This window comes from Mustela erminea, chromosome 12, assembly GCF_009829155.1.
Source record: "Mustela erminea isolate mMusErm1 chromosome 12, mMusErm1.Pri, whole genome shotgun sequence".
Lineage (NCBI taxonomy): Eukaryota > Metazoa > Chordata > Mammalia > Carnivora > Mustelidae > Mustela > Mustela erminea.
The window spans coordinates 89,074,148-89,101,647 of NC_045625.1; the positions used below are offsets into that span (position 1 = coordinate 89,074,148).

General features: G+C 42.0%; 2 protein-coding genes across 7 annotated transcripts in view; one reads left to right on the top strand and one right to left on the bottom strand.

The window, feature by feature from the left end:
- Positions 1–27,500, top strand: part of CENPP (centromere protein P) — a 223,180-nt gene that overhangs the window by 107,681 nt on the left and 87,999 nt on the right. The window lies entirely within an intron of this gene.
- On the bottom strand, positions 1,876–27,082 carry ASPN (asporin). Of its 5 annotated transcripts, XM_032308416.1 has the most exons (10): positions 26,818–27,082; positions 24,014–24,101; positions 22,995–23,177; positions 18,947–19,225; positions 16,583–16,695; positions 11,939–12,152; positions 10,279–10,389; positions 6,469–6,562; positions 5,916–6,054; positions 1,876–3,799 (listed from the first exon to the last, which is right to left on the bottom strand). In XM_032308416.1, exons 4-10 carry the CDS (start codon positions 19,194–19,196, stop codon positions 3,602–3,604), a joined length of 1,119 nt encoding a protein of 372 aa, XP_032164307.1. In that variant the 5' UTR covers positions 19,197–19,225; positions 22,995–23,177; positions 24,014–24,101; positions 26,818–27,082; the 3' UTR covers positions 1,876–3,601. The 5 variants fall into 5 exon arrangements, with proteins under 5 accessions (XP_032164307.1, XP_032164306.1, XP_032164308.1 ...); XM_032308415.1 differs by lacking the exon at positions 24,014–24,101; XM_032308417.1 differs by lacking the exon at positions 22,995–23,177.

Genomic DNA, 27,500 nt, shown 5'->3' on the forward strand with positions numbered 1-27,500 from the left:
CTTTTTTTTTTTAATGAAATATAGTGGACACATGGTGTTCTGTTAGTTTCAGATGTACAACAGAGTGAATTGACAAGTCTGTACATTACTCAGTGCTCATGTCCGTAAGCTCAGTCAGCATCTGTCTGCACACATTATTGCATTATCACCAACTATATTGCCTGTGCTGTACTTTTCATCCCCGTGACTGACTTATATTATATTTGGAACTCTGTGCCTCTTAATCAACTTCTCCTTTACCCACTGATCCACTGACCTCCCCTCGGGCAACCACCAGCTCATTTTCTGTATTTAAATCTATTTATTTGTTTCATAAATTCCACATACGAGTGAATTCATATGGTATTTGTCCTTCTCTGACTTATTCTACTTAGTGGAATACTCCCATGTTGTCTCTCCATGTTGTCACTAATTGTACAATTTAATTCTTTTTCATGGCTGATACTCCATTGTATATCTACACATCTTCTTTATCCTCTCATCTGTTGGACACGTGGGTGGCTTCCATATCCTGGCTATTGTAAATAATGCTTCAGTAAACATGGGGGTGCATAGATCTTTACAAATTAGTGTTTTCATTTCCTTTGGGTAAATACTCAGTAGAGGAATTAATGGATAAAATCTTTATGTATTTTGGATACTAACCCTTTATCAGATATGTCATTTGCAAATATCTCCTCCCATTCTGTAGATTGCCTTTTTCTAAATTTTTTTTATGGCTTCCTTCGGTATGCAGAGTTTTTTATTTTGATGTAGTCCCAAGACTTTATTTTTGCCTTTGTTTCCCTTGCCTCAGGAGACATATCTATAAATATGTTGCTATCTATAAATATGGCCAATGTTCAAAATACTACAGTCTGTATTTTCTTTCAGGAATTTTATGGTTTCCGGTCTCACGTTTAGACTTTTAATCCATTTTTACTTTATTTTTGTATGTGCTGTAAGAAAGTGGGCCAATTTCATCTTTTGCATGTAGCCATCCAGTTTTTCCAGCACTGTTTATTGAAGAGACTGCCTTTTCCCTGTTGTATATTTGTGTCTCTTTTGTTGTAGGTTAATTGATCATACAAGCATTGCTTTATTTTTTTTTTTAAAGATTTTATTTATTTGACAGAGTAAGAGGGGAAGATTACAAGAGATTACAGAGAGAGAGATTACAAGTAAACTGAGAGGCAGGCAGAGAGAGAGGGGGAAGCAGGCTCCCCACTGAGCCGAGAGCCCCATGCAGGGGCTCGATCCCAGGACCCTGAGACCATGACCTGAGCTGAAGACAGAGGCTTATTAACCCACTGAGCCACCCAGGCGCCCCGAGCTTTCTTTTATTTCTGGGCTCGTGTTTTATTCCATGGATCTATGAGTCTGTTTTTGTGCTGGTACCATACTTTTGATTATAGCTTTGTAGGATACCTTGAAATACAGGATTGTGATACCTCCAGCTTTGTTCTTTCTCAAGATAGCTTTGGCTATTCCGAATCTTCTGTGGTACCAGGCAAGTTTTAGTATTATTTATTCTCATTCTGTGAAAATTCACATATAATTTGTCATTCAGTCCTCATGGCAAACTAACTGATGAGGATTGTCACCACTACCCTTTGTAGATGAGACAGACTCAAAAAGATTGTGACTTACCAGGACGGTAAAGGGAACAGGATTTCTGGTCTTGTTCTTGCAACTCAAAGCTTGGCATCCCTGGGCTCATTCTGTCATATCACTACTGGTGGTTAGCTTTTATTCTTTATTTTATTTTATCTGTTTTGTTTTTTAAATTAGGCTCCATGCCCAGCATGGGGCTGAATGCCGGACTTGAATTTACACTCCTGAGAGCAGGAGTTGGGATCTTCAACCAACTGAGTCACTCAGGCAATCCACCTTCTAGTATATTAATCACACTTTGATGTTGCTCTCTATAGTTTTACAAGACAAAAGTAATTTTTTTGCTCCAAGTTTCCAAACTTAGGTCAGAATTAGAAATTAAGTAAATGTCCTGTAGAGCATTGTTCTCACCCAGCTCCATGTAACTCTGCCCTCACCACTTGCACCCCCAACATTGGCAATGTCTGCAGACATTGTTGGGTGATGCCCTGTGAGAGTGGGGGTACAGGTGCTCCTGGCATTTTGTGGGCAGAGACCTTCTGCAAAAGAAAGGACAGTCTATGCTCACCCCAGCCTCAAAACAATCCACCCCTCAGTACCAGAGTTGGAGGCCGTCTCTAGGAAGAACAAGACCTATTCCTATTTACCCATTGCTGATCTGGATGTCCAAACCCTTCACTCCACCTTACATCATATATGGAATATTTTTCTACGACCCTCAAAATGATTAAAAATTTAGTTTTTGTGGTAGTTTAAGATAAAGGTGATTATGTTTCATAGCACAAGCATAATTTGGAATATTTCTGTAATGTTCCTATGAGAAAGCATTAATACTGTGCTAAAAGTGTTATAAATAAGTTTCTGAAAAATGTTTATGTTCCTGGATGGGAGAATAAAAATTAAGCCAAAGCACGAATATTTTACTTCAAGCCAATATTTTAATTTTTTTTTTTCTAGCTTTGCCTATGTTGAATGTAAATAAAAAATACATAGGGTATGCTTAGCTTTTGCACAGACCTTTAGTTTCTTTGTGTTTTGTTTAGGACTCTGCCTGTTCAGTTATACCAGCTATATTTTCAGAGTTGTTTAGTTTGTCATATTTGAGTAAACAGTTTGTGTAGAATGGACAGAGTCCGGCTCTCCCAGCCTAGGTCTTACAAGCGACACCTTGAGAGTACTCCTTAGCTTTGAGGTGACATTGTCCTATGACCTAACAATTGATGTACTGTTGAAAGTTATAATAACTGAGATAATAAAGAATGTAAATTACAGATTTTATATAAACACTATGTATTTTTATAGAGGTTTTATACTCAGGTAATAATTAAATTAAAAGGCATATGCTATAGTCTGAAAGCAGATGCTATGAATAGCATCGGTCAAGTTGCTAATAAACACGGAAGACCTTATTATCAGGAGTTAAACATAAGGATAGTAAAGTTTAAGATATGAGATTTGAATAAGATTATATGAAATCAAACTTCAACATTAACAGAAACATTACAGTACTATCCGAGTTATTAAAGATTAAGAATAATATAATGTGCTCTTCATGTAACCATTCTTGTCAATTTTGGTTTGCTAACAGCAAATGAAAGAACACAAATTTTGCTAAGTCAAGCATTCCAATTACAGTACAGTTCTTTTTAAATCCACTGGATAACAAAGTGTTAAATACTGAATGTGGTTTTTTTGTTACTAAGAAAAGAATGTTCAAGCATAAGATTTGTGCAGAATCCATTTGTATACAAAAGGAAACTGCAGTAGAGCGCAGAATCCATTTGTATACAAAAGGAAACTGCAGTAGATGCGTGTTTCTCTTAATCCTGATGTAGCAATAGTTTTGCAAAATTGTGTTGAAATTTTTTGTCAGAAAGTAAGTCAGTAGACTTACCATTTAGGAATAGCTTTTGATTGTTTGCATAATACCACCATTTTTAATAGAGTTCAAGTATTCCAAATGTAACGATTTTTTAAGTTTTATATTAAATGGATAAGTAGTTATTAACTACTTTCTGAAGTTCCCGAGCTGAACACTCATTCTGCTCACAACACAACGGAAAGCCGCAGGCTGCATTTCCCAGTACCTCACCGGGTTGTTGGATAAACTTATCGCACTGTATAAAGATTTCTTCATCTTCGGTACCGTTGGGCAGAAGTCATTCACTCCCACTTTTGTGATTGAATTAGAGTGGAGGAAGATTACCTGTGGCAGTAAGAGAAAGAAAGTACACAATCAGTGTAAAATGAAGATGCTCTTTTTGTAGTCCACATTTTTTCATGGGCTTATTTGCCCATTTATTTCACATTTATTTGAATGTATTTCATTTAAAATATATATACTTGTTTATGCCTGTTAAATATTGATTACATCCCTTCGGGATCTTGTGTGATACACAAAAGTGTTCTGTGTGTGCAGTGTAGCTCCTGCCATGGCCCCGAGCACACTGCCCGGTCAGCACATGCCTCCCTCCTCCTCTTCTCTTACCTATGTAGCAGTGTGTGTGCGTGTGCTTACTGCATTGCATGTTGATAATACTGTGTTTTAAAAGTACTAGAAATGAGCAGAAGAATGAAATTGAATGCTCCCAAGATTAGGCTTGTGAATATGAATTGTTAGCTAGCATTTTTTGTGATCAAGGTGAGGAAAAGTAGAGCTGCTTTATAGAAAAATATGTCTGTTAACAGCTTGCATACATATGTGTAATACAGGATCAACAGTCAAATCTTTATTTGCACCAATGGACAAAATACGGTTTTATAAACTCTAAATGTCTTTTGCATTATTATTCAGAAAGAAGGAATAGTGTAGGGACTTCCCTCCTTTCGCTTTGATTCTTCTTTGGTCTTTCTGGCAATTGAGACTTCTGAGAAGTAAAAGCAGTCTACTGACAGCATTTTGGCAGATGAAAGAGGCTAAGATGAGGCTAAGGTATCAGTTCTGGCTGTCATTACCTCTAAATTGTGCCTTTAAATTTTGGTGAGATTGATCTGAGCCAGTCATGAGAAATCTGGGCATTGCTAAAACCTTTAAGTCTGGTGTTGGGGCCCCATGTGCTGTCTATCAGACTTGGGGATTTTGTGACAGGTGGTTTGGTTCATGCACATTTCCTGGCAGTTCGTGGTCTGTGCAAGTTGTAGTTTTCCACAGCATTGACCTCACTGGGAAACAGTGCTGGATGTCGGCGTACTCGCTTTGTGGACATCTGCTGAATTGTACCCTTATGACTTTTGTTCTCCTTTATATTTCTGGCTTTTTGTGTGTGTTCTGATTCTATTCATTAAAAAAATGAATGCTAGTAAGCGTATGGGTAGATTTAAAAGCAGCCAGTAGTTGGAGGCAGAGTAAATTCTTTACTTGTTAAAGAATGCAAATTGGGAATGGCTTGAGAAGGAAATACTCAGGTTATTATGCTCAGTGATTAGATACTTAAATGCAGCACTTGGGAAAAAAGTAAAACTCATAGCCATCTGCATATACCACATCCATTTTGATGGCTTTATCTCAAATCTGTGTAGTGGACAAAACTTATTTAAAGATAAATCAGGAAGTAACAAAGCCCAGTTTTATTCTCAATGTGTTTTTGGTTCTTGGAAGATCAGGATGTTGTAAATCAAGAAAAGCACAGGAGAAAAGTGGACTAAGGTGAATTGGGATTAAGTAGGAATTCTTAACTTGAGGAACACAGATGAAAATTAGGGAGATTTGTGAAACTCCTAAATCTGTGCACAAAGTATAGTGTTCATTTTTTGTTCTTAGGAAAATCTAAGACTTTATCAGATGCTCCAAGAATTCTGGGGCCCTTTAGACCTGGTCAAGGTTTGACAGATTCAAACAAAAACAAGAAGAAGAAAGGGGAACCCATGATGCCCCAAATAACTGACTTCTGATTATGTATTCTGACATCAGTTTTTTAAAATCATACCCACTTCTTATCTAGCACTGCACTGATAATGAAAATACCTGGGACCTGTCCGCATGCTCTTTGTGAAATGTTTCCAGAATGAAAGGATGTACGATCCTCCTCGGATTCCTCCTGACTATCCTACCTTTACATAGCCCCTGCCACCCCCGAAACTTGAAATTAGCCTGGTCAGTAACTCTGCTACCAGCTTCAGTAATAGGAGAAACTGGAGGATGGAAAGGATACCTGAGCACATTAGCTAACGTCTGCTTAGAAGCCCTACCTTAACACCTCGGGCAACCTGCAGAGTCGTTACAAATCAGAGCTTGCATGGTCTTTGCTTCACATACTCACACATCTCACAAAAACAAAGAAAAGTACTAGTATGTACAAAACACAAGTGGAAGAATGATTTACCTGGAGGTATTTCAATTCCTGCAATCCCGGAGGGATTTTTTTTAGTTTATTGTTTTCCAAGTGTATTTCTCTTACTCGTGGTATGTTAGCAAGACTTCCATTTTCAATGTCTGTGATTCTGTTGTTTCCTAGGCCCAGCCTAAAAATGGCACAAAATGGATCAATTCTTAGGCAGACATTGTGATGGTTAGCTGAAAACACCACAGCTGAGTGGGAAACAGAAGCCCAAGCCATTTGCGTCTCTCTTCAGAGAAAGGTTCTTCCTGGTTGCACACCATAACCCATTTCAGGGTGTGACGGCTGTCTCTTCCCTGTCAACAAAACTCTGTAGCTAACCTACACCAACCAAAGGGCATCTGAAAAGTTCTTTTCCTCATTTTACTTGGTGTCCCTCTACTCCCCCCCCCAAAACAGAGTAAGATATAGATGTCCCTGTTCGTTTTATTTTCACGACAGTGACAGTTTTGATTAGGTCCCTCTGTTTCTCCAGGTGTCTCATTAGTATTTCCATCATATCCTACCACTTCTGAGTTGGGGTTTGGAGGGTTTTTACCTTTGCAGGTCTTTGTATCGTTTAAAATCCTCGAGTTCCACAGTTGAAATTTTATTATAGTCTAAATGAAGCTCCAGTAAAGTTGATGGCAGATCTAGGGGTAAGAAAAGAAATAGGCATGTTAGATGGAGTAAAGCCAAGCCCCATTGATTTTTCATGTACTTGTTAAGTTTCACTCTATAGACTCAAGCAGGCCTTTAGGGATCTGCTTTTTTTTCATCTTCTGATTATGAAAAATTCCACACATGAGCCACCACACTGCAGAGTCCAGTTTCCCATGTGTCTTTCATCCACCACATTAGTTGTCTGTGACTGGCTTGTTCATTGATTTTTCTTCATTCACTTGTTTTTGCTGGATTATTAAAAATTGAATTCCATACATAATATCACTTCACCGGTAAAGGCCTCACCAGATGTCCTTAACTCATCAGGTCCTCTTTGTTTCTGCATAACCATCTTGTCCAGTGTCACAGCTAACGGAAGTCACAGGAATTCTTCATGATCGCGGGATATTCCTTTCCCCAGTGATCTCCAGTACGTTTTAGGGTTGATTTGTTCCGGTAGGAGTCCAAATAGAAGTTTACAGAATGCATTGTGTTCTCCCATCTCTTAAAATTTCTTTTACTATTAAATACATCTTTTTTTTCCTCTGTCTTGCACTGATTTCTTTCAGATATTGATTTGAGATAACTCACTTGTGGATTGGACCAAGGCTTCCACATATTGTTTGTCTTAGTCATTGCTTAAAAGCTAGTGCTTAGATGTAGAGACTGGATTAAACTCAGTAGATCAGTCTTTCACCTTATGGTCTTAGCATTCATTGATGAGTGCTATAGGATTTATTATTTCATTAAGAATGTGAAAATGGTGATTTTCTGATTTTGTCATGCTTAGTACATTTATCAGTAGGATTGATATCTAAGGAATTTTCCTTCGTCAATTATTTAGTCACTGTGTAATACAATTTTTACAGAAAAGGCAGCATAAATGCTTGCTTCTTTTAATTAAGAGGTAACCAGTGAAATTTTTTTAGTATTTTTATGAACACATGGGTTTTTACTCGGTTTGATATATTGGATCTATTGAAGTATTTATTCTCTTCAATTAGTAGTAGTTTCTGCATAAAGAGAAGCATCTACAGTGTAACCTTCCACATGCCAGGTACACTTTGAACAGGGGCATCTTCTCTTCTCACCCCTGTGTGTTCTGACCCCAGCCCTCCCTACCCTCCTAGATTAACCTGAAAATTAAATCACACCTCATTTTATTAGGGGGGTGTGTGTGTGTGTGTGTGTAAAATGTATAGTTTGTCAACCATAGGTTCTAGCTAGCTGGGAAAAGTGTTCTTTTTTGCAACTCTTACAGAAACATTTCCTTCCTTTATTAGTGGTTAAGTCTGTTAAAGATATTTGAAGCATCCTTATAAATATCATTACTTTTACTGGCTGGATTTATGTTGATTCCAGAGTCTACTTTGGATTTTAGAAGGAAAAACAAAAACAAAACTAGAGAACAGGAAAACAATTCTAAACTCAGAGGGTTCTAATTTTTTGAGTTCTGATTAGTTGAGTTGAATTATACTAATGAAGTAGCTCTCATCTTTTCTAATATGGAAAAGAACAGAGAGGAGGTTCTCTCTTCAGAGGCCTGGCATACCAGTTGAGCAAATCCACCACACATATAAAAATCACTAAGAAAGTATCATAGATATTCTAGCCTGTAGTAGAATATGTTGAGCAGTCAGGGAAACTTTATAGAAGAGGGTTTGTAGAGCTTGAGGGGATCGTCCCCTTTGCTGGGCATGGAGAAAGTGGACGACCCAAGAGAAAAGTAGAAGCTCTGCAGGGTGATGAGCACGGCCAGAGTCTGGGTGGGAGCTCAGCGGCGGTCAGCAAACACGTGCCTGCTTTTGCACAGATCCTTCTATTCCTACTCTTGTGTTCAAACAGGTGTCTTCTCCCCTCCACTGCCATGCTGCTCTGTAGCAGAATTTTCCAAATGACCTGAGAGGAAGGCACGTTTCACCTCTCCTCGTGTTAACGTATCAGGTCTGGTCAGGACCCTTTGGACCTCTGCGGAATTTCATCCTGCTGCACGGGGTAGTGATGATTGGATTTCAGCCATCAGCCTTCTCATTTTAGCAAATAAATGAGAGAAACAAAAAAATTTCACTGGCGTTTGAACGTCATGGGGATCTTGAAAGAGCAGTTACATCAACTGAGAGATTTAATTCCAATTTAAATTTCTGAAGTTAATGGTGCCTGAGTGGCTCAGTCAGTTAAGGGTCTGCCTTCAGCTCAGATCATGTTCCCAGGGTTCTGGGATCTAGGCTCCCTGCTCAGTGGGGAGCCTGCTCATCTTTCTGCCTCTGCCCCCATCCTTGCTTATGCATTCTCTCTTGCTCTCTCTGAAAAATAAATAAAATCCTTAAATAAATTAATTAATTAACAATAAATTAATTTCTAAAAATGTAATATGTTCCTTAAGCCTTTGGTAAAATCTGGAAAACATCATGAGAAGTTAAGCCTTCATTTTTCAGATACACTGAAACCTGAAGAGACTTGCTCTCGGGATGTGTTGCAGTGTAGGAGAGACTGCTGGTGGACATAGCCCTGGCGCAGCGAGCCCCAGCCTTTCTCCTCCTGACCCTTCTCTCCTGCCCTCTGCCTGCCCTTCACTGTCATCTGCTCTCAGCATGTCAGAGGCATTTTTTGTATGGAACTTGTTAGGTGGCATTTATTTTTGTTGGTGGTGTGTGAAAGATGAGAAGTAAATCATTTTAGGTTTCTTACTGAAAAACAGCTACCTTATTGAAAGCTGAATAAGGTGGCTTTTTAATTGTGTTGTTCTGAATTAAACTGATTTTTCCTGTATAAAAAAATTGTCTTTCCAGCTTTTACTTTATGTGATTTTTCTCCTAAGTGAAAGATCACCACTCGATTTCTAAGACCAGCTCTGCTGTGTCCTTTAACTTAAGAGTTGATATTTGTTTTGTTAATCTTCTGGATCAGGTGAATAGTAGAAAAAGGTTTCCATAAAGTCTTTGCTTTTCCCGTGGACCCTGAAGGACAGAGCTGTTCGAAAGGAAACTACATGATTAATCACAGGGATTATTTCTGACTCAGGTCATCCTCATAGCAGAGAGAGAGCATCCCTGTCAGAGATGAGAAACGGCCTCTGAGCATGGTTCCCAAAAAAGGAGAGTCGGTGGAGCTCACTGCCGTACTGGGAGCTTGGGGCAGAATGCTAGAAGACTGTCCAGGAGCAAACTTAAGGAGCACTTTCCTTCGAGACACCAGCCTCAGGTCCCATCATAAAGAACAAGTCTCCATGATGCCAGGAGATGGCATTCACCAGCTGCCTGACACCATCCGCAGACCTTTCTGCGCACTGGCCCTTGACTCTGCACAGCACCCGAGTGAAGAAATGGGTACAGGGTGCACGCCCACCCCTGCCAGAGCCTCTGGCCCCGTGCACCTTCCCCAGCCTTCTCCTCTAGCAGGTGATCCCCAGAGTGACAGGTGTAGAATAGTAAATGTTAAGAAGAAGGAATAGAAAGTTCATTGTTTCTTAATGTTTGTTCTCACTGGGGAAACACAAAGATTCTGGTTTCATACTGGGAAAAAGAAAAAGCACTGTATATGGCTCTTATGTGTGTGAGGAGACAGCAAAGTTCACACCACCCTGACCAGGCCTACTGATAAAAAGTGTTCTGACAGCCTTGGGTTTTGACAATGTATACAGTTTACAGCAGTGGTCGTTTAAAGGTGACAATTTTTTAGAAGTGTTTTATCTTAAATAAATACAAACCTTTAGGAATTGAGGTCAGTTTTGCTTCTGCAATTCTGATATGGAACACTGTCACTCCTTCAAATGCCCCTGGTTCAATCCCATTATTATCGAGAGGGTTTGCACTCATTTCTGCGGAGGCAAATGATATAGTTTAGCATGTATCTATTGTGTATGAAGAAGACTCGGTGTGGGCACTGACATCCCAAGAACATTCGGAGAAGTTCAAGCTTTATCCTGTACTCTTTTTCACTCACTGTGTTATTTCTGTGTCTATCTGTGCCCCTTTCTTTTTTTCTTTTCTTTTTTTTTTTTTTTTAAGATTTTATTTATTTATCAGAGAGAGAGAGGGGGAGAGAGCGAGCACAGGCAGACAGAATGGCAGGCAGAGGCAGAGGGAGAAGCAGGCTCCCCGCTGAGCAAGGAGCCCGATGTGGGACTCGATCCCAGGACGCTGGGATCATGACCTGAGCCGAAGGCAGCTGCTTAACCAACTGAGCCACCCAGGCGTCCCTCTGTGTCCCTTTCTGTTGCTCTCAGAAAAAGACTGCTTCATGTTATGTAGGCCGAAGTAACAATATGCTTTTATTATGGTAGATTAATACTAGAATAGATTTATTACAGAAAATATAGGTAATAGGGGCACCTGGGTGGCTCAGTGGGTTAAAGCCTCTGCCTTCGGCTCGGGTCATGATCCCAGGGTCCTGGGATCGAGCCCCATATTGGGCTCTCTGTTCAGCAGGGAGCCTGCTTCCCCCCGTCTCTCTGCCTGCCTCTCTGCCTACTTGTGATCTCTGTCAAATAAATAAATAAAATCTTTAAAAAAAAAAAAAGAAAATATAGGTAATAGATTTTGCTTTGAATTTCTAAATCAATGACTTGTTATCATTCTGTTCTGACCATGAGCATATTTTGTTGTATTAATTCTACATCTAAAAAAAGAATCTCCTTCATAAAATTTAAAACACTCGTGTTTTCCAGTATACATTTATTTGTCATCTAAGCTTTTAAAATTATAAGTCAATTAGAAATTATTTGATTAACGGAAGTATAATCTTAGGGAGATTCCAGTAAGTGAGGCTGTTTGGTAAGTGCCAGGCATTTGGCTGACTAAGTAAGTGAGGAAGTGAATGAGAATATTGATCACAAATTCTGAATGAATATTAGAGAGGGAGATGGCAGAAGTAAAATCTGATGGAGTTTATAAAGTACAACAGAAATTTCCTTAGCTCAGCAATCTTAAAGCAGATAATGTAAATTAGATGTACATTTCAAATAATCTCTGAATTAATTTTGTACATTGTATTTGAATGATTTATACAGCACATTAAAAATACTACCTTCTTTGGTGTAATCATACCCTAATTTTTTTTTTAAATACTACCTTTATATTAAATATGAATAACAGATTTTACTGATTAGGTGCAGTCAGAAAATTGAAACCACTGTAGGTGTTTCAAAGGGGATTCTTGAGAGTATGTGTTAGAAACGGTGTATTTCTTTAAGTGCTATAAATTTTGTTTGATACTTTGATTTATAAATGGCTTAGATAGAGATTGTTAGATTAAAAAAGTTAATTTTGGAAATAACCAGTCTTAATCATTCTTGCTGATGATGAAGACCTCTATCTTTGTATATTGCATATAATTCCAAAACGTTTCATCCATTTGCATAAACTTACCTAGAACATGTAAAGTATTCATTCCTTTGAATGTCTCCTTTTGTATTTTTTTAACTTTGTTATCATGAATCCTGAGTTCTGCTAGTGTCTTGGGAAGGTTCAATGGTATTTCAGTTAGTTGATTGTGCGACAGATAGAGCCTTCTCAACTTCTTTGTGGTTAGAAAAGCTTTTGGGTGAATCTTTGTTAGCTTGTTGTTGTTCAGAATCAAAGCCTAGATTAAAGCATAAAGAGATACACAATATTATGAGTCGGATTTGATTTACCAGTATTCTGCAGTGATGAGTTACTTATGGAAAACAATGGGAATTATGACATTCACATACTTTATTAACTGTGTAAATGATTCCCCAGTACAGTCTAAGCTAAAACAAATATTTACTACTGAGTTGGAACGGAGTGATTTTTTTTTAAAGATTTTATTTATTTATTTGATAGAGATCACAAGTAGATGGAGAGGCAGGCAGAGAGAGAGAGAGAGAGAGATGGAAGCAGGCTCCCTGCTGAGCAGAGAGCCCAACACGGGACTCGATCCCAGGACCCTGAGATCATGACCTGAGCCGAAGGCAGCGGCTTAACCCACTGAGCCACCCAGGTGCCCTGGAACAGAGTGATTTTGAAACTTTGGTTTATCTTTTAGTAGGTGACGTATTTGTGCAGTTAAGCCCTACCCCCGGCACCCCATTTCCTTTTATGGAAGTAATCGATGGTATTATATCTAAAAATCTCTTCAGGGAGCGCCTGGGTGGCTCAGTTGGCTTGGTTTGGGATCAGGTCATGATCTCAGGGTCATGTGTTCCAGGCCAGGTCAGGCTCTACACTCAGTAGGAAATCTGGTTAAGGATTCTCTCTCTCTCTCTCTCTCTGCCCCTCCCCTCTCTTGCTCACTTTCTCTCTCAAATAAAATAAAGTGAAAATCTATTCAGTCACATGAAATACATTTTTGTATGATTTTCTCTACTTTGAAAACCTTACTTCTTTCATGTTTCCTAATGTGAAGCATTTTTCTTGGACTGGAGACATGTAGGAGTAAACTACCAAGGGCTATCTCAGACACTGGGAAGACAGCAGTGCATCCTGAGAAATACCTCAGACCCTTGTCAGGGCCCTGTGGTCGAGGCCTCAGAGGAGCTCTAAGCCCAGACAGCAGCCCAGCTCTGCACTGTCGGGAGTCAAGCCTGTGAGGCATGTGGAGAGCTCCCCGGTGTGCTGGGCAGCGGGAGCTACTCCATGTTTCACAAGGGCAGTGGCTGGGGCTTCATTTCTTGGGGCCTTCTTTCAGAGAGCAGCTCTAGAGTCATTCCATTTATGAATGTTGTCACCAATCCCATTCTACACCAACCTTCTCGATGTTTCCAGGTAGACTTAATATGGTCACGGTTCTTCCCCAGAAGAAATACAGACACTTTGGCTCCTACACTCCCTTGATTATTCTCTTTCCTGTAGGCCTTTTTTTTTTTTTTTTTTTTTTTAAATAAAGTAGGCTCCACACCCAGTGAGGAGCCCATCTTGGGAACTGTACTCACAACTTGAGATCGAGACCTGAGCCGAGATCAGGAGTCAGACAGTCCACCGACTGAGCCAGCTGGGCACCCTGTAGGCCTTTTTCTTATCTTTCCATCAGGTGTACTGTTTCACCTGAAGGAGACCTGCTACCATGTCCTTTTCCCTGTTATGCCACCAGCTAAGTGTGTTCTCTTCTCCTTTGGGGAAGAGTGGGGTAACAGCTTGGTGAGCCCTCACTCAACCCTGTGATACAAACTTAGCAGAAATGATCTCTCTCCCTTTCACACTGAGGAAATGGGCCTGGTGACAGAGTGACCTGGGTCCTGTCTGGCCTAGTTCCTCTGCCCTCCGCACTTTGTTCGGCCATGGTGAGCGCTTGCTGTAGGCCTCCATGGTTGGGGGTCCCAGAGGGAGCATGTGCCTGGGAATTGTTTCATCCTCCCGTTAGGACGTGCAGTTGCCAGAGCTGCCTAGAAGGAAGAGTGAGGAGTGTAGGATGGAGTGAGTTTGTATGGAGGGCCCCCTGCGGCTGACCCCCCCGACTGGGTGAGCGGAGCATCTGCCGTTCCAGAAGTGACGGTCACAGAGCCCCAGGCAGTGTGGTTATAGATAAGGACAGAGGATGAGAGAAGGGTAGCCTTTCAGAGGTCAGACAAGAAGCCGTCCTGATGAGTGAGGCTGTGGCCAGCTGACCAGGAATTGGGCGTGTGGGTAATGATCCCACTCATTCCCTAAAGACGGCTTGTCCTTTGTGTAAGAACCAGAAGGCCAAACAGCCAGCCAAAACAGAGAATTTATAAAATATTTTAAAAATGTTTTGATTGTCTTTAAGGACAGGTATCATACAAGATGACATTATAATTAAATGTCTTAAAATAGACTGCATGCCCACAATTCAGGTAGAAAGTGTGCAGTGAGAAGTGCTTTCCCATTGAGGCAGTCGGAAAGCACGAGGGCTGTTGGCAGCACTGAGCCACTGGGTGCTGGCGTCTTACATGCATTCATTCCTCTGCGTGAGTCTCACAGCGTTGGTACAGCTCTGTTACAGGGGACGAAGGCAGGCTTGGCAAGGCAGGCCAATGGCCCAGCACTTTCTTCTAGTAGGGCCAAGGTTTGAGCGTAGGCCCACCTAACTCCAGAATTCATTACTCCTCCAACAAGTGCCACATAAAGCCGACTGGACAGAAACAGGCCTAACACAGCTCCTGACACCTTTCAGACTCACTTCCCAGTGAATAATGGGAGTACAAGTGGGCTAAGTCCCTGGACACTCCTAAAATGTGATAAAATTATATGACAAATTAGGAACTGTTTATGATGCTGGTATTGAATACAACATTAATCATCCCTGTGGTTATAAAGCTGAAGAAGTGGCAGAAGCATTGTGGGCTGTATTCCAACTTCTAAGAGTCAATAATGGCCTTGCCATTCTCCAGAAGTTTCTGTGGTCTGATGGTGGGACGGACTGGACAGATTCTTCATGGCATTATCCTAATATTTAAGTGACGCCTCATTATTAGATAAATATATGCTCTTCTAATCTCTCTTTTTTAAATATGGAAACTTTATTATGTATTGAGCCTTACCAAATCTAAGCTGTCCAGTCACGGCCCTGGGAGCCCACACCTGGCAGCACAGGGCGGCGTGTCTCTGCCAAGAAGATAGGTAGAAAGCCTAAGGAAAGAGCATTCCTTGTGGTGCCTAGAACATGGCCAGCCTCAGTGTCCTTGCTCATCCAGCAGACATGAACCGCCTGCATGATGGGACCGAATAGTCCCCTGTCCCCCTGCCTGCTAGGTTGGGTCCTTAGTGTCCACACACTGACCCAAGGGTGATGGGAAGGCAGAGTGTCATGAAAGAGGGCAGGAGGAGAACAGGCCTACATGGGTGGCTGAAAGAGAATGATGTGGCCATGGGATCGCTACCTTCTCTTCTCAGTGCCCTAACTGCCCTGGACATGACAGGCCTTACATTTCTGCCCTCCAGCCCAGCATGAGAATGTGTAAACATAGCCTTGAAGGGGAGTGTTGGCTGCCCTCCCTACTGCCACCCTAACTCCACGCTGAAGGAAAGAGTGGACTCCCCTGTGGCTGGCACGTGTGGAATCAGGCTCTTCTAAAACCCAATTACAAAATAAATTGAAGATTTTACTTGCTAAAATCTAGAGGCTCTAAGTGTTACGTAGAAAACTAAGAGTCTTTTAAATCTTGGAAAATGAAAATATTAATAAGTATTGTAAGGAAAAATTATTTTTCATTTTTAAAGTTCTAGGGGAGGAACTACTGGGTGGCTCAGTCAATGAAGCAGCTGCCTTCAGCTCAGGTCATGATCCCAGGGTCCTGGGATCAAGCCCCACATCAGACTCTCTGCTCAGCTAGGAGTCCGCTTCTCCCCTGCCTGCTGCTCCCCTGCTTGTGCTCGCTTGCTCTCTCTCTCTGTGTCAAATAAGTAAATAAAATCTTGGGGGGAAAAAGGTCTAGGGGAAAATGCCATACAAGTACATATTAAGTAGATATGATGCATGACCGGCTTTCAGAGATTTGTGGGGTCTTCAGATAAGTCAACAGGTTTGGATACAGATTTTCTTAAATTGTCTGCTAATGAGTTCTTATTAATAATCATCATCACAGTATAGTGACTGTCTGTGATTACCTAAATATATCATACGCTCATTTTAGGACCTTTTTTACTTAAACTCTTAGCCCATTGCCTTTTACCTGGCTTTCATTTCAGTTAACATCACTTAAATTAATCAAATCTAATTTCTCATTACTATAACACTACTCAGTATCAGAGATTTTTGTCATTCTTTACACACAGAAAAGTAAGACTTGCTGGGGCACCTGGGTAGCTCAGTAGGTTAAGCCTCTGCCTTTGGCTCAGGTCATGATCCCAGGGTCCTGGGATGGAGCCCCGCATCGGGCTCCCTGCTCAGCGGGGAGCCTGCTTCCCCCATCCCTCCATCCCCCCCAACCCAGCTGTGCCTGCTGCTCAGCCTACTTGTGATCTCTCTCTCTGTCAAACAAATAAAATCTTTAAGGGAAAAGAAGAAAAGTAAGACTTGTTTACACAAAATACGAGTAATCCTTTTAGCAATGATGGAGATTTTCACTTAAATATGAACAAATATATTCTTACGTAAAGTGAAGTGAGTCCTTTAAAATCATTTTCTTTGATTTCCTTAATTTTATTGTTTTGAAGGTCAATCATTTGAGTATCAAATGGAATGTTGCTTGGAACGGAGGACAAACCTGAGAAATAAACGAACATGTTACACATACATGATAAGTTAAAGAAGAGTTTTCTTTTTTAAAGAAGAGTTTTCTAATTTGATGGAAATGTACATCTTTTAAAATCTGTGGTTACCATTGAGAAACAGCAAAAACAATGCTCTTTGGAAAGACCTGCAGACCTTTTCAAGTAACTTAGGTATTTTTGCAGGGTGCCTAGCTGGGTCTAGCTGTCACTGCTCATCTGCACAAGGTGACAGATAAGGAGGTAAATGCGGGTGTACCAGTATGACTGCTGGGAGGTGACTGCAGCTGAGCTGCTCCTGAAGCCCTCGTGCTGAGGAGCAGTGACATTCTCTGCCATTTCTCAGGCTCTTGTAGGGCTGAATTGGAACCTATAGGTTTTGATCATTTTAAGAAGCCTCAACTGTAGAAAATTGTGCTTAGAAAATAAATTATATTATTTTCATGTACATTCTTTAAAATGTTACTACATATTTCCTTTAATAATGAATTCCTCTACTCAGTTGTCCGTTAAATTTGAGTTACAAAAACACTCATCCTTCGCTCCCTGTTGATGTCTGGGTGTGCAGGAGACCTTTGCTAACACCCTCCCCTCCTCAGCACTGGGTCTCTTCCAGCCATTGCTTTGACCCACACCACGGCTCCCCCACCCCCCGTCAGTTCGCACTCCTCCTCACTGGTAGCTGTCTGTCTGTCGTGTGAGGTTAAGGGACAGCTGCATCGCGCTCTCAGTGTATGTAGGTACTCAGCTCATGTTAAATTACTTAAAGACTTAATGGTATTTTCCCCTCTTAAATTAAAAAAAACAAAGAAGAGCGGAAATTACCAAGAGCTGTACGAGGTGCATCTCTTCCTTAATTTTCTTGCTTTCCCTAGATGGCCGTACATACCCACCATGCCTGCCGTCAGACAGGCTGTACAGTAGTTATGCTTGACGAACATGGGGCCTTCTTGTTTTTCTCCAACATTTGTTATTGAAATGTTCAAGCATGCAGAAAAGTTGAAAATTTTACAGTGAAAACCCATAGTCGCTTTCTACCATCAGTATTTTACTATATGTACAATTCATCCATCAACTCATCTTTTTTAATGCATTTTACAGGGAGTTTCAGATGTTAGTATGCTTTGGGGGGCCATCCATCCTCCTAGGGAGCAGAAGTATATTTAACAGCCCCACTGGAGGGCTCAGTATCAAAATACTGGGAATATCAGCACTTCACCCCGTAGGCCTGAGTACTTTCTCCTCCATAGTTTACAGCAATGACTCACTCTTTTTAGAAGTTTGACCATAGATAGTAAAAGGGAAAGGGAGTCGCTTGGCAGGTTAGCAAGGTATCCATTTTGACAGGAGATGATTTTGGTCTTAGGAAATGAAGTGGAAGGTCTTGGAGGAAATGGGCGGCTCTGCAGAAAGCACTGGGTAGCTTAGACTGGGACTGACCTTACTCATCCCGCCCCTGATGAAATTGGAAGCTCTGGAAAGAAATTAATTTTCTGAGGGAGGAAGAGTGACAGAGCTACAGACCCTTTTCATTGTCTTGGTCACGTGGGAGAGGTGAGGTATGTACAGCATGACACGTGTGTGCCACACCTTGGCTTCCCACAGTGGGGCACTTCCCTCTCCTGGAGATGGGCAGGTACAGTGAACTCTCATGTGCATTTCCCATCTTACCCTCTCCCTGAGCAGGATATGAGTGTACCCCTCTATTCAAGAGCATCTTCATTAGAAATATTTGAAAAAATACTCAGCAGGGAATCATGCATTTTAAGACTTTAGAAAGTGATTTAGTGCAGTCAGTTCTTTTCTAGACATTCTAAACCTACATCATTCAAAACGAAGAGCACTGACTTTAAAATGTCTATAGTTTCACAAACTATATAACCTATTTATTGCTGCAGATGGGCAATTTATCTTATCCTTATAGAATGTTACTAGAAGGCACACTGCCAGACTGCTGACATCCTGAAATGAACCATAGTGCTGTCCATTCTCTCTGAAGGAAATTAAAATGAACCATTTTCATTCAAATTTGAGAAGAGAAGGAAATGTTCTATATATGAAATTCCCATTGCTTTCCTTTGGTTGTCTGGGTTTTTAAGATAAGTTTCAATGTACTTTGGTTTTGTTACATTTTCAAAGAAGTTAAATGAAAAATTGCTTTACAATTAGCTGATTTTCAGTGAGGACTCTAACTATCCTTTCAGTTTTATCAGAATGATAAAAAAATAAGTTGACATTTGTTCTTACCTAGATCGGAACAGTGTACAACTCTCGAGTAGCACTGGCATCCAAATGGACATGTTGGGAACAGATCAAAAGGGAAAAAGGGGTTAATTGGCTCTCTTGTTGGAAAAAGAGAGTTGTCATCATCAGGGTCGCCACCCACTTCATCTTCCATGTCCTTCAGCATCATGTTCTTCAGCGTCATGTATGACGGGCGAGATAAGGGCTTAGCAGAGCATAAAGCCAAGAGTGCTAGGAGCACACACTCCTTCATGTTGTCTCGTGTAGGGGACCAACCTAGAACTAAGGAGACACTAAGATTGAGTTAAACAAAATCAGAGCTAATAAGAGCACAACAACAATCAGAGCTATTCTGACCCATTGCTGGGGTGATTTGTTAAAAAAAAAAATTTTTTTTTAAAGATTTTATTTACCTATTTGACAGACAGAGATCACAAGTAGGCAGAGAGAGAGAGAGGAGGAAGCAGGCTCCCTGCTGAGCAGAGAGCCCGATGCGGGGCTCGATCCAGGACCCTAGGATCATGACCTGAGCCGAAGGCAGAAGCTTTAACCCACTGAGCCACCCAGGCGCCCCTAAAAAAATATTTTTGTAAAAAGTTTTTGGAAAGCAGTTTGGCAATATGTATTGGAAGTTTGAAAAATATCTTTTTCATCCACTAACTCTTTTTGTAACCTAGTCCCAGGAAATGATTCTAATGTGCATAAAGATGTCCACGACAAAATCCGCAAAATAGCAAAAAGTTAAAGATAACTAATGGTTTAAGTGAAATAGTAAAATAAAATAGGGTGTATGTATTCTATAAAATACTTTTGAACTTAAAAAATATTTACAGAGTTTACAAATATTGGGATCCCTGTGTGGCTCATTCTGTTAAGCATTTTGGCTCAAGTCACGATTACAGGGTTCTGGGATCAAGTCCTGCATGAGGCTCGCTGCTCTGTGGGGAGTCTGCTTTTCCCTCTTCCTCTGCTCCCCTGCTTGCACTTTCTCACTCTTTCTTTCTCTCTCTCAAATAAATAAATAAAATCTTTCAAAAATTAAAAAAAATTAAACATAGAACATTGTATTTTTGGAATTACAGAAAGCAAATATTAAAAATCTATATGTAAAATAAACTTACAAACACTCAAAAATTTGGCAAATATATAGCTAATTCGTAATCCTGAGTAGTAGAACCATGAATGACATGTATTGTCTTTTTTTTTTTTTTTTTTTAAACTTTTATAATGGCCAGTCAGTACTACTGTTCTACTTAGGAAACTAATGATGCTTTTTTTTTTTTTTAAGATTTTATTTATTTGTGAGAGAGGAAATACAAGCGGGAGGAATGGAAGAGGGGGAAGCAGGCTTTGTGCTGAGCAGGGAGCCTGATGCAGGGCTGGATCCCAGGACCCTGGGACTATGACCTGAGTTGAAGGCAGATGCTTAATGACTGAGCCACCCAGGCACCGCATAATGAGTGCTTTTAAAAACCAAAACAGGGTGCCCTGGGTGGCTCAGTGGGTTAAGCCTCGGCCTTCAGCTCAGGTCATGATACCAGGGTCCTGGGATCGAGCCCCGCATTGGGCTCTCTGCTCAGCAGGGAGCCTGCTTCCCCCTCTCTCTCTGCCTGCCTCTCTGCCTGCTTGTGATCTCTTTCCCTCTGTCAAATAAATAAATAAAATCTTATAAAAAAACAAAACAAACAAAAAAACAAAACAAAACAGGGGACGCCTGGGTGGCTCAGTGGGTTAAAGCCTCTGCCTTCAGCTCAGGTCATGATCCCAGGGTCCTGGATCAAGCCCCACATTGGGCTCTCTGCTCAGCGGGGAGCCTGCTTCCTCCTCTCTCTCTGCCTGCCTCTCTGCCTACCTGTGATCTCTCTTTGTCAATAAATAAATAAAATCTTTAAAAAATAAAAATAAAAAAATAAAAAATAAAACACATTATCATACCAGACTCCCTCTTCCCCATATCCTTCCATTGCCTTAATACCTATGATCCTTTCGAAGTAAAACCCACATGTCCCCTTGGCCTCGCATCTGGAGGTTGTAATAACCCCTCTCCCCAACACCAGCCTCACTTTCAGACTTGGTCACTTTTTCCGCAGTGTACTTGGATTTCCTCCTTTTAATCTGTTCCATTGTCTAATACCTGATCCAGAGCATCTGAGGGCCAGACTTCTTATTCTTTTCATGTTCATCTTTCCGCTGAGTTCTGTTTGTTTGCTTTCTTTGAGGGGTGGAGTTGTTTTCAGTTGTATTTTTAAAGCCCATACAAAACTGGAACGAATGATCCAGAACCTTCTGGGCATAAATTTATTGTTGTCCGATGGCAGATTTTTCTGCAGGTGTGTCTTAACTTTCACTTGTGAAGCGAACTACAGTCTTTGTAATTTTCAAAAATTAAAAGCATTTTGAAATCACCTACAGCAGATTTATGCCAGTTTTCCCCTTGGGGTGTGCAGTTGGTGGCAAACAGATGCCCACTAGTAATGCTGTGCTCTGGCCAGAGGGCACGCACACTCTCCCCAGATGTCCCTCAGCCAGATCCCCAGCAGTCCAGCTGGACTCCCTTGCTGGACCTGAGCACGACAGCGCCTTAGCCACACAGGCCATCCAGAGGCTATCACAGTCAGTCCAGCCTCAGGAAGACCTGGCTCCCCAAATCCTTGAGCCGTGCCAGCTCCTTACAGGTTCCCAGAACCCAGAAATCAGCTTGAACCTCTCTCCATGGCATTGGTCTTTCTGGACTTGGCATCAGAAGTGAATTAAAGTACTCAATTATATGTGTTATGCCTTTTAATCCCCAGGGGTAGTTGGGGGGCGGGAATTCTATGATCAGTTATCCACCTGGTAATTTGCATTATTTAACTCTGAAATCCAAATGGCAATGCGAGCACTTTGTCCAGTGGGTGGCTGGACGTCCCCAGCTAGATACATGAGATTTCTCTGTGATAACCCATGCTCAATTATGCCGAGATCAGGACATAGCTGAGAATGGCAAACACTTTTTTATTTTAATAATTGACTTCAGAACCAGCCTGGCCTCTCACCTCTTCCTCGCCTTATGGAAACGTCAATTCAGTTGATTCCAGACATGTCCCCCGCGTTAACCGGGAGGAATGGGGGGCGCAGAGAGCTTCAGTGGCTTCCCCAAAGCCACATAACCAGAAGAGTTAGACCCCAAGGTGGAGCTCACACTCCCAACCTGTTGTCTGCATTTTCTGCTGCTACCTATGTGGAACACGCTCTTGCCTCCTGAAATCCAGTGGCCTTAGCCGCACAGTCGGTCATTTTTTCTTCTCCAGCCAGTCCACACACTGCTGTTGGCGCCCGTCTACACAAGGAGGGGTGCATGCCCAGCCTGGGCTGGGAGGGCAGGAGTGGTCAGATTCCTATGGTGCAGAGACCCTGTGCTGGGCGCGTGAGGCCCAGCAGTGTCTGTCGGCCGGCTCAGGGATGGGCAGGTTCCCTTTCTGTGTCTAGTCCCCCAGCGCCCAGGAACCCTGGCACGGGCACCTGTTAAGTTCAGCTGGGCTCCGTTTCCACTATCGCTTTGTCTCTGGCATGTTACTTCTGCTTCCCAGCAGCCTGCCCAACTTGGATCCACTATGTTTCTTGACCTAAGGCATCTGTGTGGTTCCTGGCTTCCTAGTACTTGGTTCCCAGCTTTGCACTGACCTTCCAGAACTCCCATTCCCTGGCTAATTCAGCCCTGAATGGTCCTTAGTCGCACCAAGGCTTGTCCCTGGTACCAGTTTATTCTTTACTGTTGCTCTGCAGCTCTGCCTTCTGTGGCCACAGCTGCCCCTGTCTCTGCCTTTGCTGGACGTTGCTGCAGTCTTCCAGTGGGCGTGTGTCAGAGCCCTGCTGTGTACCAGGCGTAGAGTTAGGTTGCAGACTCTGTGACGCAGAGGCCCCTCTCTCCCCATCCTCTTCCCTCCCTCATTTCCCTCCTCAAAAAAATAAAACCACAGCTCCTGATCCGCTACTCTCAGCCAAGTAGGGGCTGCTTGTAAAAGCCAATGCTGGAATGTCAGGTGCATTTATGGAAAAAATGAACACATGCCTAAGTTAATAAACAGAGCTGAACCACAAGGAGGGCGGGCTGACTGCGTGCACTGTGGCCGGCACCTTGGAGGGATCTCCAGGTGTGTGGTCTCTAGACTCGCAGGGCAGAATTCTTCACCAGAGATCGGTTTATTCCTCACACTCTCAGTTTACTGTTGGAGACCAACAGATGTAAAGCTATCTGTAAAATATACATACACAAGAAAAGGTTGAAATAGAATACGCAAACCTAATAGAGAATAGGCTACTGAGTGAAGGACTATTTTCTTCTTTTTAGGGGCCTGTTTTTTAAATTACTAGGTTGGTTTTTAAATATTTTAGGTATCAGTCTGCTGACACAATTTGCTCTGGTGCTCTGTATACTTCTGCCTTTTCCCACCGCTTCTGTAGCATCAGACAGTTGGTACCATCAAAGGTTTCTCATCCACCCTTCCCTCAAGAGTCAGACTCAGTGCCCACCTGAGGAATCTTTGGGGGCTGTGGTTTCCTGAGGCCTGCCCCCAGTTGCCCTAGTCCGTGGGAGATGAGTTTAATGAGGAGTTATTACTGAATTGGTTGAGTTTCAGTATTTTCTTGTAGAAACTTAGAGCTATACAGGGCTTGTAGGTTCCCTGTCTAGACCAGAGAAATTTATGTAACAAGTACTATATCTGAAGTGATAGACATAAGAAAACCATAGAACCTTAACAAATCCACATAAAAAGAGGAACATGGTAGAGCTCCAAGCACTTCTGGGCTTTCTCTGGCCTGGCAGTGGGGCTGGGAACTCGCCTTCACTCCTCCTGCCCCAAGATACAGGAGAGCCCGGGAGCCAAGTGAAGACGAGGATCAGGTGTGACTAGCCGAGAGGGACAGCTGAATGAGGGGACCACAGGAGGCTGAAGGGGAGGGGCAAGCCAGGCATCAGGGCTGCAGACCAGCCCTGCAGACCAGGGTCAAGAGACCCATCAGCCAGTGTGCCCCGCCCCCTGCCCTGGAGGAGGTGGGGGCTCTGGGGCTGGGGCAAGCCCGTGGTACCTGGGACACTTTCTGGTTGCTGGCTGATGGGGCAGTACCCCTTGTTCGTGCCTCCTTGGGCCCTTCCTCTGCAAGTGAGGGAGGAGACCTGCGGAGACAGGAAATGGCATGTAGGTGAAACTCTGTCCGGGTGTTGGAGCCTCCCCGGAACATACTGGGTCAGTTAGTATGTCTATTCTCTGCTTGCATGACTCCAGCAAGTGCTCCTTGAGGAGCATCTGGTTCCCCTGTTGTCCATCTGTGCTGGATAGGAAATTCTTTATATGGAGATCCAAAGTGCCTTCTGGCATGTTCTTTCCGTGCTACTTCTGACTTCTGTTAGCTATAGAAGATTAATGTAATCTCTCTGCATTCTTTTATATCCTGGCTCTTTAAAAACTGAAGTCAGGCAAGCCTTGATTCCATGAGGGATTCACCCTTTACAGCCTTCATCTGACGTGAGAAAGTACAAGTGATAGTAAGCCCCAACCGTGCCCTAACCTGGCTGACCAGTTTTTTATCAGTAGAAAAATATTGGGGTGTCCAGGAGGAACTGCTATATAGCAGTGTCCTGTTATTCAGAAAGAATTTAGAGTATTACTTCTCACTGAAAGTGATATGACTTTCAGTTTTCTTATTTTTAAATTTTTTAGTTTTATTAATATTTAGGCTTAAGCTCTTATTTGATAAGTCTGGGTGGTAGAATGTGCTATTTTTGAAACTTTTAAAAAAAGTTTGTTTTGTTCTCAGGAAGACTCAGTATTTCCCCAGTTTAGACCAGTTTTGCCAGAGTTTATTACTCATGGAAAGCTTTGGACTTTTTGGTTTCAAGTTTACTTTAATCAGAATAATATCTGGAATATTATTTCAGTGCTACTGCTGTTATTAATAAACTGTGGCACGTTGGAGCCAGGAAGGGCCTCTGAGACGTTGCTCCCACTGCTACTGCTGTCTTTGACAGCGGAGGGGCCAAGGCCAGCCTCCTCACTCCTGCATCGCCAACCCCCCCCCCACACACAGCCCCCCTGGGCCAGCCCCAATCCCACAGTGACTTCCAGACAGTAAGCAGACTCTCCTCAGAGAGGACGGGGCACGCGGTTTGGCCAGGTCCTCTGGACTGGAAATGGAGCTAAGAAGTGTCTCTCTGAATCTGCATAAACTCTTATTTTCCACTTAAATGTTCCACAAACTTAGAATGGAAAATTTGTCTAAGTGAAATGGTATTTCCTCTCAGACACTATTATTAGGAAAATAAGTCACTGTGCTTTTAAATCCCATGCTTAAAGGTCTGCCTGGTGACCCTTCCCCTTGGCTGACTTGTCCCTATCTGTTCCCAAATGCTAGTAGTAGTTGTCAGTCGTAAATGTGACAGAAGGTGCTCGTGTATTCACAGAACATCTGAGCTGGATCCAGGCACAGTCGAGGCTCAGCTCTGTACTTGAGCAAGTAAGGAAAAGTTCAACGTCCAAACATGCACTTGGACACTTACAGTGCCTTTTGGAAGGAAACTGATGCTTTTAAGACTGCACTGTCCTTAGAGAAATAATTCCCTTTACCCTAGAATTGTAAATCGCATCTGATAAAGAAGTTGTGGCTGCCTTTCCTCTTACACAAGTTTTTGTCCTTCATTCGTTTTTCAGTACATCTTAAAAAACAAAACACTCCTACCTCTTCATTCTCCACTGTCTGCTACGGTGCATTAAGACTTTTGCTTGTAAAGTTAATGTGTTTTGTCTCAAACCTCAGATCAGGTACCCAAATACTCTTTTGTAGTGGAGCAGCTGGTGGAAACAGAAGACTTCTTTCCACCACGCTGTGTTGCAAAATACTGAAAACAAATTAAAAACATCCAGATACTTTCCCATGTGTGTGGGCTTACGATTTCTTTGTATTTCCTTTTTTTTTTTTTTCTTTTTAAACAACACAGTGGTTCTTGGTGGGATTGAAAAGAACAACACTGTATTCTTAGAGAGGGGTAGATCATCAGGTTTCACCCTCAGCATGTGGCCACGGCTTGTGGCTACCACATCTCTGAACACACTAGCAAGAAGGAATGCTGTGCTCTGTTTAGATTCTGAGGGAGTAGAATATCAACTACATTGTTTAATTTCTTTTCATCTAAGATTTAATTAAAAAATTTACTTTGGGAGAAGATAAGGGAAATCTTTATTTTAAATTCTGACTCTGGAGTTTTGTGAAAAGAAGTTTCTGATCTTTAGATATGGAGCTAGTTGAAGTATTGCTGATAACTGTTCTTTCTTGGAATTACATGCATCTCCATGTTAACTGTCCAGTGCTATCTTATTACATAAGAATAAGGAAGGCATTTTTCAAAAACAGTGTTAATATCCAAATGTGTAAGTTAAACTGACATTTGGATAACTCATATTTTGAAAACACATTAGAAAACATCGTAGTTTTACATTTGGAAAGAAATATTTACTGTTTCACATAATGTTTTTGTGATATCCACCAATTTCATTATCATTAATTATTTTAAGGTCATGTTATTTTCCTAAAAGAGCATACTCAAAGGATTTTTGTTTAAATGATTTCTAAAATCAATCATGTTAACATTTATGGTGAAGCATAATAACAGATTTTCATTTAACTGTAAAAGTTACATGAAAATAAATCCATTCTACATAAAACTTAAAGGCTAGAGTAATTTTATGTTATGTATTTAAGTCCTGATTTTTAAGGAATTCTGCACATAAACTTGATCACGTATTTCACAAGCACTGATGTTAATAATGTTAATGCCCCCTTAGTATCAACTATGAAATAATTGCTCCCTGTACATGAAGAAGAGCCTGAAAACATACCTCAGAGGAGAGTCAGTCCCGAGGGTCGCGGGTCCCAGCATGTACTCCTTCTGCGTCGTGTCCCGCTGCTCCAGGTGCAGCTGACGGAGAGGTGAGCCAGTGTCGCGGCCGAGGAGCACGCCGCTGCCGAGTGCCGTGTGGCTGCACCCTGGCTGACACTGGAATAAGCCTCCACAGATTAGCCCATGGTAGTGCTGAGGGGCCAGATTAAAACTTGTTACTGCTCATGTGTTTTCCATCACTGTTTGTATCGTAGCCAAGACTTCTAGCTAAACTCTAGACGTCTACTGGAAGATTCTGAAGAAAAAAAACGGAGTTTAATAATGCATGGCAACTGGCCATCAAAAGTGCAGTCAGAGTCATTCAAGAAATACCTGATTTGAAAAAATACTTTATGAAATCCTTAAATGAACAAATACTGGTAGATTACAAATTTTAAAAATCTACTGATAGAAAATGTATCAGTCTCGGTAAAATACCGACATCCCTGGTGTGTAAACCCAGGTCCCCCTCTACCTGAGGTCGGGGCGGCGCCCTGCCTCGTTCTCGAGGCTGACGGCGCCGAGCGCACTCGCCCAGGCTTTCCGCCCAAGCGCTGGGCCCCACCGCGGGCCCGCCAGGCCTCTGCCCTCGAGGCCTATGGAGGGCCCCGGCCCCGGCCTCCACGCCGAGACCCCAACAGG